Source organism: Telopea speciosissima, chromosome 2 (genome assembly GCF_018873765.1).
Source record: "Telopea speciosissima isolate NSW1024214 ecotype Mountain lineage chromosome 2, Tspe_v1, whole genome shotgun sequence".
Lineage (NCBI taxonomy): Eukaryota > Viridiplantae > Streptophyta > Magnoliopsida > Proteales > Proteaceae > Telopea > Telopea speciosissima.
In genome coordinates, this window is record NC_057917.1 from 38,290,980 (window position 1) to 38,304,619 (window position 13,640).

The 13,640-nt window shown below is 41.6% G+C and overlaps 1 protein-coding gene across 1 annotated transcript; it reads right to left on the reverse strand.

The window, feature by feature from the left end:
* Positions 1–565: 565 nt before the first annotated feature.
* On the reverse strand, positions 566–6,466 carry LOC122649808 (protein NRT1/ PTR FAMILY 5.6-like). Its single transcript, XM_043843049.1, has 5 exons — positions 6,279–6,466; positions 2,891–3,108; positions 2,234–2,781; positions 771–1,651; positions 566–735 (listed from the first exon to the last, which is right to left on the reverse strand). Exons 1-4 carry the CDS (start codon positions 6,433–6,435, stop codon positions 772–774), a joined length of 1,803 nt encoding a protein of 600 aa, XP_043698984.1. The 5' UTR covers positions 6,436–6,466; the 3' UTR covers positions 566–735; position 771.
* Positions 6,467–13,640: the final 7,174 nt, after the last annotated feature.

Here is a 13,640-nt window from a genome sequence, read left to right on the forward strand (position 1 = left end):
GCTTGACTTTTTGGGCTTTGGTTTGAGAACCGGTTTGGTTATAGTCCAAGTGGGGCCACGTGTAAAACAGGGATTGGATGCACAGAAAATGGTGTATCACTTGCTAAGGGGGCTTCCAACTTCAAGTTGTCTAGAACTTGGTGGCCTTCCCTCCAGGTTTTCTTCCAAGTTCTTCTTATGCTGGCAAGAGTTGCTCTTTTCCCGATTTTCTTTAGTTATAAATTTTTAGTTTCTCACCCAAAAAAACAAAAAAAAAACCCTACTTAGAAGTATTTACCATATGGCATATTAGTTGACACTCAAAAAATCCACTAAATGGTGAGCGGTATGCTTGAGATAGGCTATATAGGATTTGCCATTCAGACCAATATATATAAGTGAGGCTAATGTCAATCCAATGGTTGGAACAACCATATCAGCTCTCCATTTTACCACTGGAATTTTTTCCCCAACAACACTGTTAAAGCCCAGACTCAACTCAACCCAATATCAAATGGGCCTTAACCAAAAATAAACTGTAGTGCTTGGAGCCTTGGATGTTAATTGAAGTTTAGGCTGTTTTATTTTGGAACCATGCAGTGCTTCCCATGTAGGCAGCCATGGAGAGAAATACAACCATATCCCCTTTTTTTTCTACTAAAGATCAAATTCTTCATTTACAGATTGCACTATAAAACCCAGAAGAACCAACCTAGCTAGAAAAGCTATAACACTCCTTACAGTCATATATTTAATATATTGGATATGAACATAAGAGACTTTTTGTGGATCTCAGGCAATGAATTCTGCTCCATCTTTCTCATAACAGTCAGCAATAGCCACCCTTCTCTGCACATTTTTGTAAGAATACCTTCTAGCTAAGAACACATATACGCACAAGTTCACCGCATTCATGGCTGCCAACAACCAATAAAAATTGTCCAAGCGACTGCTGTTCAAGTCTTTACCAAACCAATTTCTCCCACTTCTCTCTGTCACATGTTCAACAATGGTTATCAATATACTGCTAAGGAAATTCCCAAGGCCTAACACACTGAGGTATAAAGCTATCCCTAAGCTTCTCATGGAATCAGGAACTTGGTCATAGAAGTACTCTTGCAAACCTACCAAAGTAAACCCATCCCCAAAACCAATGATAAAGAATTGTGGAGTTAACCAGAACACACTCATTGGATGGACACCGACCATGCCGCCGCTGTCGCTGGCAGTGGCAAGCCTCTCGACTACCTTAAGTCTTTTTCTTTCCACCAAGGCAGCAGTAACCATGGTTAGACTTGAGAATATCATTCCAATACCAATCCTCTGTAGGATCTTAATGCCTCTTTCACTGCCCTTAACTTTTCGCAGTACAGGTTCTAAGATCTTGTCATAGATGACAACAGAAACTATCATTCCAATTGCAGCAAGAGAATAGATTGAAGCTGGTGGGATCTCAAAATCATGGCTTATACGTCTGTCCATGTTACTGGCTTGTTTGATGAAAAAAGTGGTGGTTTGAGCTACACATGTTCCAAATGCCATGGAAGATGCCCAAATAGGAAACATGTTAAGAACAAGCTTCATCTCTTCCACTCTGGTTACTGTAGCTAATCGCCATGGACTCTGGTTACCAATATCTTCATCTTCAATGATTGCAGCTTTGTCCAACAACCTGCAAACCCAAATTATATTTCAAAAAAGGAAGTATCTTGTTGTCACCAAGTAGGTGAATTAAGAAATTGTAACCTTATTTTTTTGCCTCTTGTCTTATTCCTAAAAGTTATTTTCGTTGTGAGTAAAAAAGGTTTTCAAAATAAGTTGAAAGTAACTTATCATTTTGTTATTTTAAAAAGTTGTCACTTTTTTTTATATTCTTTTCTATTTTTTGGAACACAAGGTAGACTAATCCCCCAGAGCTCGTGTATGACCCCGCAACACACATTAACCTGGTGATACTGGGGCCCCCATGTTCACTAGGGAGTTTACTCTCAGGCGGGTGGCCCCAAGGGGAGAGGCAGAGTTGATCTCAGGACCTTCAACTTCCTTAGGCCTCGTCCCTTGCCAACTATGCTGCCTGTTGGGGTAAAAGTTGTTATTTTTCATGTGCAATGATAAGATTATCTCAATATTAAATAACTTTTAGGAATAAGACAAGGGGTAAAAAAATAAAGTTACAATCTTGTTGTAATCGCAACCTTGGTTACAACAAGATTTATAGGATGTAATCTAAGTTATTATGCTAGGGATCACTTACTTGAGCTTAGGTGTATGGCATAAAAGCCTTCCTTGGGACTTGTGTGTCTTGGGAACTTCATATAATTGAGAAGAATCAGAAGGATAAGGAAGATTTCTCTTTCTTATAGCTGCAATCAAAACCTGCAACATGGGTGTTAAAGGGCTCCCTTCTGACACCCTAAATCGGTAAAATGGCCTTCCAACACAGAAGATTACAATAGTAATGGCCAAAACCACAGTAAGGATGATATCTGCAATACCCCAACTGATATAATCTTGCACGTAGACTATAACGGTTACACCAAAGAGAAGACCACAACAGAGACCGAAATTCCACCAGTTAAAGTAAGACATCTTCTTCTTTCTTTCTTGGGAATGGTCATCATCAAACTGGTCACCTCCGAAGCTCTCTAGAGAGGGCTTGTGACCTCCTGTTCCTAATGAGATTAAGTACATAGAGAGGAAGAATATGATCTCGTGAATCTTTGTAGACTTGGTGCAGTACTTCTCCATATAGCAAGGCCTCAAGCTTGGTATTAATTCCGACATTGTTAATAGGCTCAGCCCCTGTTGTTATGTGTTTTTTTTTTTCAAGTTTTTGAATGAGTTAGGTAATCTTGACTCTTGATATATATATTGAAAACAAGCGAGAGAGAGAGAATATAAGATATTATACCGAGAGATAGATAAAAGAGGAGAACAGGACCGCACGGAACCTTCCCAAATAGGAGTCTGCGAGGAACCCTCCAATAAGTGGCATCATGGTTGTTACTCCTGCCCAGTAGTTTACATTCTTGGCTGCCATGGTAAGGTCTTGATGGAGCACTCTGGTGAGGTATGTGATGAGATTTGTTGCTATTCCGAAATAGCTCAACCTCTCACTGAACTCAATTGCTGTCTCACAGGAACATTAATGATTAATACACTTATAATATAATATAATAAAGGCAAAAGATGTCTACTTGGTGGTGTTTCCTACACCCTCGCACAGGGCACCATGAGATGATGCCTCTACCCCTGGGTACCCTGGTGTGTGCTCACCCATTGGAGAGGGTAGGAAACATCACCAAGATGAGATCTTTTTCTCATTATAATAAATAAGGGTTTTCTTTTTCGTCACTATGTCTAGTGAAGTATAATACTTCACTATTTGCTACATGGTAGTTCATGGGTTAGTCCATGCCATAGAGGTCTACGCAAGTATCTCATTGGTACAATTTCAACTTAAAATTAGAAGATGAAGTAGTGAAAATTATATACGATGTCATTTTATATTTTATTTTCATCTCTATTTGATAGTATTCTAGTAATTTTAACTAAAACTTTGAATTAGAGCTTGAGCAACTTTCCTTGCTTACTTTGAACTAAAATTTGACCATTGAAATGTGAGGTTCTCTATCACATGGACTAATCCATCCACTAATAAATGACAAGTGGTGAAACATTATATTTAGGTACAGAGATGCCTAAACAGACCCACTAAATAAAGATAACTATCAAAAAGTTAAAGATTCTTAAATTTTGTGTTCTTTTTTAACTTCATAGATTATAACTAGCTAGATAATGACACCTTTGTTATGTTTCAATGACCCAATAGAACTTGAAAATGCAAATTAAAGCTAGGGAGACACTTTAGTATTTCTAAAGAGTGGTCATAGAACTCCATGTGCTATCCCACTTTCTCAAAGATTCGCAGTCGTTAGTTTTCTTTTTGGTTGGGGCCTAGGGTTAGTGATGCGTTCCCATAGGTTGCTACTTGCCCAAAAAAGTGCAACACCATAAGGTGCTTTGGCCTTACATAAGAACAATTTGAATCCTCTACGGCTGGGCAGCCAAGCGGTCATTATGATCAGGCAGAGTGCTTGGGCAGTGGGTAGAGGATCAGAATCCAAGAAAGTTAAATTGACATAAGAAGGCGTTGTGTGATTTACATATAACATTTGAAAATCAAATTGACGTCATTCTATCTTCCTCTGTCCACTATGACCCACTTGGAAGTAGGGATGTAAATGGATAACCGAAATCCGAATCCGAATTCGCATCTGTATTCGTTTAGGGGCATCCGTATTCGTTTAGAGATATCCGGAAAATAATCCGAATACTCCGATTAAAATCCGTCCGAAAAAAAATCCGAATACTTAATAATAAAAAATTAAGTAAATAATGATTTCAAGGGTTTTTGAAGATTAAATAAGTTCTAGAATATGATGAAAAGAGAATCATGATCTAAGAGATATGGATTGAGAGTGAATTGTATCCGCTAGGGGGAGGAAGGTCCGGGTTACACAAGGCAGAGATGTAAACGGATGGTCGAAAATCCGAATCCGATTCGCATCCGAATCCGTTTAGAGGTATCCGTATTCGACCAGAAAATATCCAGCTCCGATCACATCCGATCCATATCCGATCCGAATCCGATCCGTTTACATCGCTACTTGGAAGTATGCATGAAAGGAAGTCAAGATCACGTTCACGTACGAGAATGGCTCATAGCCATTCAGATGGAATCCTTTCTGTGGGATCCACATAGAGTGGATTCCATCTGAATGGCAGTGAGTCATTCTTGTACGTTCGCGTACATGAATGTTAACCCGAATCAGAAAGAAAAGAGAGAGAGAGAGAGAGAGATTTGAGATTTGAGGGACGACTTGGTAAACTGTAGTCCATAGCTCCAAAAATTTCATGGGAAAGGAGTTCTTATCGTTTTTGGTAAATATTTATTGGAAGAAAGTTTTCTGCCTCACATAAAAGGCAGAAATCCCACCCAATGATGCCAATGCATACGCTCTGTGTATAGGGGCCACGCTGAACACCGACCCATATAAATTTAAGGTTTATATTAGTTGTGTGGTGTTCTCCACTAGTTTCTGCTGTACACAATGAAATCAGATGGATAGGAAACATATGATTGCTATAAGAGAACTACAATCTTACCAAAAAAATAAAAAGAGAACTACAAGACATACTGGTGGGCCTTTAGAAACTTTTGTGGGACACTTCGTATATGTTGACTATTAAAATTCTTCCAAGTAAGTGTCACAAGATAGAGATCGTCCCTATGGTGTCCATTTTCTTAGATTTTTTTTTTGGGTTGATGTTCTCTGTGCCGCAGCGCAGTCTGCGTTCAGACACATGGGCCTCCCATTCAAGGGGGCAAGATGGTCATTTTGCCCACCCCATGTGTCTGGGCACAGCCTGTGCCACCGGCACAGAAAACATTCTTCCTTTTTTTTATACCATCCCCCCCCCCCCCGGCCACCAAAGAAACTTTGCTGCTACCCAGGTTGTAAGAATGTTTCTGCTACCTGGGCTTGTAGCCAAAGATATGGAATACTTCACTTCGCCTTAGGGTTCACAAATACCCTCCTAGATTATAGAGTTTTCCAAAATGCCTTTTCTGATTCCATTTCTTTGGCTGTGAACCGGGTAGCAAGAACATTCCTGCAACCCAGGGACCAGCAAAATTTCGTCCTCCCCCCCCCCCCCCCTTCTCTCTTTCTCTCTCTCCTTACTAATTATAACGCAGAAACACTTCAATAGAACTACTTGAAAGAGTAGGAAACAAACAATGCCACTTTCTGCGTGTAAGGGAAAGAGAACGCCACCTGGTCGTGCAGCGCATGCTGCCCCTGCACCCCTAAAATGACTGCCACACCATTTGGATCCCCGGAAATTGTCAGGGATGCGACAGTCATTTCATGAGCCCGTGTGTTAAGACATAGGAGCAGCGAGTCTGGCACAGCTGGGTGGCCCTATTTAAAGTTAATTAGGTCATTGTAGGGAGTAGAAGAGAAGGTAATGATCACTTAATCCTACAAAAATAGATTAGGGAAATGTTTGTAAAGACAAGAAAGTGGTTGTTCAGTGACAGTTGTTTGTGAATGAAGAAAGGTACTGGAAGCAAGCTAGGACTGAAATCTAAAGTGGAATGTAAAGCTACATGGACCAACCTAGCTAGCAAACTAGCATCTTGGAGATTTTAGAGAAAAATGAAATTATAAACATAGTAAAGTGAGGTTGCAGAACCCACAAAACAGAGAAGTACTTAATTGGTTCATCCTTACCAATAATGAAGAGGGAAGCTTTCCATACACCAGTGGAAGCTCGGAGAGGAATCCTTCCTTTATAATCAACAGATGAATCATAAACCCATTTATCCTCATCAACCTCATCCCTTGCTTGTTCACCTCTCTTCATCTTCTCTTCTCCTCCTTGCTCCATCTCTACTAGTGAAAGACAATACTAATAGTACCTCACACAACTAGAATTGAAGGACAACAGAAATAGATAGAGATGGAGAAGGATATGGATGGATTGTGGGTTATTAAAGTGAGGGCCTCCTTTATATAGAGATGATTCCTTACTTTGGCTTAAGTGGAAAATAAAGTGTATAGATATATAATGACGTAACAAGGAATGAACAGGCTTTTGTTGGTACGACACTATAAATATTTACCACTCAGATATATGGTATATATTTCTTACCAAAAAAAGATATATGGTATATATAATGGCATAAGTCGTTTACCAAAAAGAAAAAAAAAATAGCATAAGTCAAAAAAGATGGTAGCTTAACTTCAGGCCACAAGTGTAACTATCGAACATAAGAGACAAGAAATCGCCATCATCTATCCTTTAAATATTGGGTAAATGAGATGAACACATGTGGTACATGCAAGCCGTAGGTCCTTGGCTTTTTTTCAATTTATGTATATCAGATGGGGAAAATTTTGTTGCCACCACACATTGGTCACATAATTAATAATGATTTTCTGAATTAACTGAATGTCTTTAGTCCAAAATTCAATTATTTCTTCCCATGTCTGTCCATGCATGCATCCCCTTATATGCTGTAGTATTATGTAAAATCAAAGATTAAAAGAGCTTTTCTCGTATGTAGCTAGAAACAAATAGAGATTTCCATAGATTTGGATCATACCTGAACGGATCTGGGAATGTAACGGAATAGATCAAGAACCAGTTGTAGACGCTGAATTTTGTCATCCCCCCTCAGCGATGACGATGATCGGACGCAGATGACTGGCAATGTCCGCAAAACCAACACTATATCGAAGAACATCTTCACTCGTCCCGTAAAACGTACATCGTGCGCAACCTCCCCCCAGATAGCCCCAGACTGCCCGCGGAACCCCCATGAGGTAGCATCATGGTCACAGCCCTACAAGGCAGTGCCCTGCACTGCGCGGCCCCGCCACGCGGTGCCGGGCCTGTGCGGCCCTACCACGTTGTGCCGTGCATGCGCGATGCTACGGCCTGTGAGACCCTACCGTGTGGCCCCGCGAGCGCCCAAAATCCAAATTTTCCCCACTTTTGCTCTGCCGCGGCCCCGCATATTTTTTGCAGCGCCGCTGGACCCAAAATTTGCCTATAAAAAGGGGGTCACCCCCCTCATTTGAACAATCGAAGTTTTTGGGAGAGGGAGAGCCCCCAGAGCTCCAATTTCCAGTTTTTCCTTTTTTTCCTTGTTTCGGGCCTCTTCCCCAATCCGATTTTAAGCCTTCGAGCCTCATCCCTCTGTCTGAAGTTTGGACTATCCGAGTCTTGCTTCTTCAACCCTTTCTTGCCCAAATCTGAGAATTCTCCCATGGCAGCCACTCTGTTCGGCCTTTGAGCCCCTAGTTTGCAAAGCCTTGGAACGCCATTATTCTATTTGAGATCATAAGATTCGACACTCACAAGCTTTTACTCTATCCGACAAAAGGGACAAAGCCAATTTTCCTCCACTTGAGCTGGGGGACGACGTTCATTTTGCATAATTGTATTTATTTAAAGTATACAAGTATACATTTCTTCCGTTAACTTTTAATTTTAGTACGATGTAGTCCTTTCAATTACTCTCGTGTATTGTGCAGTAGTTAGTATAACATAGTTTAATTTAATTAAATAGTTTGTGTATCATTATATAGCCATACATGTGGGAATAGGACATTCATAAAGGGAGAATATTAAAAAACAAGCATCTAGGAGAAAGACCGGTCCATCCAGGCGAAGTGGGTGCCTAACACCTTCCCACTCTCGTAACCTGACCACTTACCCCAAATCTCTGACCAAACCAATCAAAGTCTCGTAGCTTTCTAGGGCTACACCAATGGGTCATAGACCCTAATCCTAGGTGGCGACTCTATTTCATTTTATTGTATGACCCCCATCCCATGATAAATTGACACCATAACCCATCTGAGAAGACGCATTCCCTCTCTCTCTCTCTCTCCATCGAGGAGCGTAAAAAACCCTCTACGCACCGAAAGGACCGGACCCTCACAGTGGCGACTCCGCTAGGGACTTCTTGGTCAAGCTTTCAAATACTAGACGCTACCATTGAACGCAAGAATTTTCTCCCTTCTGCATTGATTGATTGAGACATGTTTGGCTAACCCTTTATGTTATACTGACTACATCATGCATCATGTTCAAAGTGAAATCAAACAACGAGGGTACTCCCTGTTGTACCTCTACCCCCAAGGAGGTGGGGCACATCATACTAAGTACTCTGAGATCGGATGATACCCGCTTCCTACATCGCTATCTTGCACACACAACACTTCATGAGAACATACAGCCCTGTGGTTAGTCGTTGAACCCCATGTGTAGTCATGGGTAATTTGCAGTCAAAGCCACAACCCTTGATATTTATTGTACGGGTCTAGAATTACCGATGAGGGTATTTGCTAGTGTGTCGTGGGGTACTCCAAGATCGTGTGATCTATTCTCCAAGTATATCAAAGAACCATGTACCCGCGATTTCCTATTACGAGCGATAGGTATATCAGTCCTGTCAAGGGTGACATTGTTCAGTCCTATCAGCCTACCTGTTGCATACATCATGTAGGAAATTAGACCATATACGACTAGGATATACCATAAACTAGCCTCATAGCTTTTTGAGGTCGAAAGTGAAAATCCCAACAACATACTTTCTCTTAATGCAGAATACCGATTAGGGGAAGAATTCTATTTATCCCTTGAATGTCCCTCGAATCTCCCTCGAAGTCCTACGGTGCACGTCGCATGTCAGTGTATCAAAATAAATGTAGCCTCGATTGTCCTTCGGAAAGATACACTATCTAAATAATGCGACAATGATAGAATTCTGATGAAAGGTGTTCTATATTAGGAAAAGGTAGATTGTTGAGAAGTCTTCGATTAGATCTCCTTATGATAATTCAAATTTGATCTCTAAGAATTAATGATGAAGGATCTACGGCAAGCTTGCGTCATATCACAAGATCGTAGGGGTTATGCCTAAGCAGTCTTGAATGTAGATGCAAACCTTACCATCAACTACCCCAGTAAAATAGAATCAAGAGAATAAAATTGAATTGTCACTTTGTTTGTATATATATATATGCATGTATATATTTGTTTGTAAACAAAAAAATATTCAAATATTAAAACAAGATAACAAAATGAATTACCTGAGTCCTAAATTTGTCCCCTTTAACCTTTGCAAGGCACAATTCTGCGACAAAGAAAATTCTCGTTACCTGTGTGGAACCATCATGGTGGTCGATTAAACTGGGCCATTCTTTACTAGTTTCCACCTTCTAAGCTTATTGAAACTTTTGGTTCACCTCCCTTGACTTCTATTCCCCCTACACAAAGTCCAATAAGGTCACCCCCTGTTACGAGCACCATGGATCCGCCAGAGGCCAATTCTTCAGAGGAAGCACTGAGTCAGGAAATGGTTAGCATGCAGAGGGACATGATAGAGATGAAACAGCTAGTCACGCAATTGGTCCAGTCAATGCAAGGTCAATCTCGAGCAGATAATGCACCAACCACTGGAGAGCTGAGGGTGACCCCCACGATGTCTAGGGCTCACCCCAGAATCATAATAGAAGAAGAGGATGTAGCCATCAATGCTCACCAGGACCCACCAGAAACGGAAAGGGAGAAGCAGATGAGGGAGAAAGTTGAGAAGCTCGAAGTAGCAATGAAAGGAAAGGTTGTTGACAAACCAGAAGAAGACATGGTCTATTTTGTTGGAAAAAAATACCCGAAGATTTCAAATGGAAGCTCGACAAGTTCAACGGGACAGGAGATCCCCGAGCACACTTGAAGATTTTTATTATAGTAGCCAAGTCGTGGAATCTCATAGAAAATCAAATGGGACAAGCATTCCTTTACTCGTTAGTAGGATCAACTCTGATGTGGCTGACCCAATCGGACCAAACTCAGACTCAAACTTGGTCGGCAATTGTGAAGGCATTCACCAAATAGTACTCTTACAACACTGAAGTGGACATCACCCGGCGTGAGTTGGAAACCCTGAGGCAAGGAGCCGACGAAGGATTTTCTAACTTCATCATGAGGTTCCGTGAAAAGGCATCCAAGATGTGGAATCGTCCGAATGAATCGGAACAGGTCGAGATCATATTGGAAAACCTACATGGAGAGTACCATGATCGCCTCTACTGTCCGCATATCAAGACATTCGAAGCACTCATAGCCATTGGGAAGCACATTGAGGACAAGCTCTTCAAAGGAAAGCAAGCCCAGACTTCAACCAAGGAGGCTTCGGGATCTTATTCTGGCAAGAACAACAAAGGAGGAAGAGGAAAAGGCCCCAAAATGAATGTAGTTACTACTGTTCACTATACCGAGAAGCAAATTTCACCAACAGTTGCTCCTCCTTTGGTAATCCAGGCTGAGCAGTCAACCCCTCCCAGATAGTTCACCTTTGGTAGTATAACACCCACTCGCCTTTTCTTCAAACTCAAGAGGGAAGGGATATTGGATGTTGTACCACAGCGGCCCGTGAATACATCAATCCGCCTCCAGGATATAAGATAAAGTGGCATTGTTATTACTGCAATTAGAAGGGTCATCAGATAGACAGATGCATACACCTCAAACATGCAATCCATGACTTGATACATGCGGGGAAAATTGAATTGAAGACAGGTCAACAGCCCAATGTGACTACTAACCCTCTGCTAGATCATGGAGTGAACATGTTACAAGAGGATGTTCCCATTAAGGATCCGATGACCCTGATTCAATCTGTGAACCAAGAGCGAAAGTTGATGGACACCCGAACCTATAGGGCTATCCTAGCAGCCCAAGCTGAGGAGAGTAGGAAGAAAAGAAAAGAATTGGTGGCATTAAAGTAAGAGCCGAATGAAGGATTCTCCGACTTCGTCAGTAGGTTCCGTAAAGAAGCCAAAAGGATGCACCACCCTCTAACGGAGGAAGAGCAAGTGGAGATAATCTTAGAGAATCTACATGGAGTGTATCATGAGTATCTATACCCTCAGTGGCATGAGATACTAGAAACATTTGCCACCCTGAATGGTTCGCTTGATGAAGATGAACTCGACTCCCCAATATCGTCCACAGGATCTATGAATGCTTTGGAAGAAGGGATAGTGGGTTTGGACCCAACCTCTCTAATCCAGCCTGTGAAAGCACCTTTGAGGGAATTGAGAATAGTATGGAGGGACAAAGTCCGCCTCATGTGGCAGATGGATCTCCAGGCAGAAGCAAGAACCAATATCAGCAACTTCCTGAAGGTAATGTACAAAGAAGAGATAATCAAAAGTCAGCCGATGCCATTTCTTGGCCAGTGCATGCACGCTCGAAAAAGGAGAGCAAAGAGAATGATGGTATGTGTTTACTGTTTGAGGACAACCTATAATAGAAAGTTCAGAGCAGGCGGATAGGATTGTGACCGAGGGATAGGCCTAGCCTCGGACCATCGGATGATGAAGCTTGAGTTTCTAGAGAATGGACTTGGTATCCTCGGACCCCATACGCAACTGAGAGCGTTTGGGTTCACCGATTATGAGATCAGTCATATGGCATATGTGGAGAATTCGGAGAAAGAAGAAGATTTCACAATTCACAATCAACCCATTGAGGAAGGGTCGTCTGAAGACAACATAAGAACAATTGAAGAGGTCACGCAAGTCTAATCCAAGTTGTATCTGCATTGGCCATTGGTAAAACTCTATTTGGAGACACTTTCCTTATCCAGATGGGAGGGGGGACCGACGATAGTGAAGAAGAAAACTTTGATCCACAATCTAAAAATGAGTTCTCCATTGAAACCCTACAGTGGATAAATAGCATCAGAGTTGATGATGATGAAGCGGACCCAACAAAGTTCATTCAACCTATCCCTTAAGAAGATGAAGAAAGAAGCGGTGATGAAGAAGTAGTGTCTCCAGCAAATCAAAGAAGGGTGTGGTGCGTCAAAGGAGAAGACTTTGACAAATGGAATATGAGCATCTTCTATCAAGTGTAAGACATCCTTGAGATAATATCCACAACTCATGACATCCTGTATAAAGCTACTTCCCACTTCCCGAACATAGTGTGCGAACACTTCACGGCACAATGCAAGAAGATAGAGTTGCCAACAAAAGAAGACTTTCTCCAGAGAACATTACATGAGTTAAGGAACATGACCTGGTTAAATCTCGCTTTGGCGAAAGATTTCTTTGGGAATCCTCCTCAAGATCCCATGTTGTACCCAGACAACTGGCCATATTTTAGGCCCCCGAAGATGATGGGAAACTTGGATCGGTAACATCAATACCAGAGATCCTTACTTTGACCCAACGGAAGGAATTCACCCTATTGATAGCAGTGGAAAAGAAGGAGATGATTCAAGTAATGAAGAAGCGTCCAGCAAAAACCTAAATGAAGAAGTAATGGATGAAGACACTAGTGATGAATCACCTGATGAAGCATCTGAAATGGAGGTGGAGCCTCCTATCAATCAATATGAAGAAATCTGTGGGCAGGAGCTTGGGCTCTCCCCTTCAAAGCAAGAAGAATCCTCTGAATGGTGGATAAAATTCATCAAATGTTGTACGAAGTAGCTCCTACAAATGCAAGATATCGAAAGGCATTGCAACAATACCACCCGGCAGTTGATAAGTGGCCTTTTTCCTAGAATTATGAAAAAGTTAGAGGACTCAGTCACACTTGTGTTTTCCCTAGAAAAAGATTTATGTGGAAGTCCTCCAGCATCTCCAGACAAAGGAAGTGGGGAATACCATGAGTGTATGCAAGCACAGGACCAGTGGTTCCACCTCTATAAAATCAATATGGAAGAGCCAATGAAAGATCCCATGGAAAACATTCATCCAGTCATATCCAGTGATGCAGAGGGCTCATCAGAAGAGGAAGAACATTTTGGATCTTTATCCGAAGCGATGAGATTCCAAAAATCAGCCAGCAAGATCTTTGAAATGATCCAACAGATGAAGCTGGTAGGACCGCAAAGGCCGGACCATGACCAGCTCGTCAAGTACCTCTATGAAAAGCAAGAAGCCTTATCTAAAATTATGTAAAAGGCCCAAAAGACGATTGCTGCCTTGAAGGCAGAATGCGAAGTCACTAGCCCAAGAAGGAGGAGTCCCATGGTGGGAACCCTTATGATAATTGAAAGTGACTTA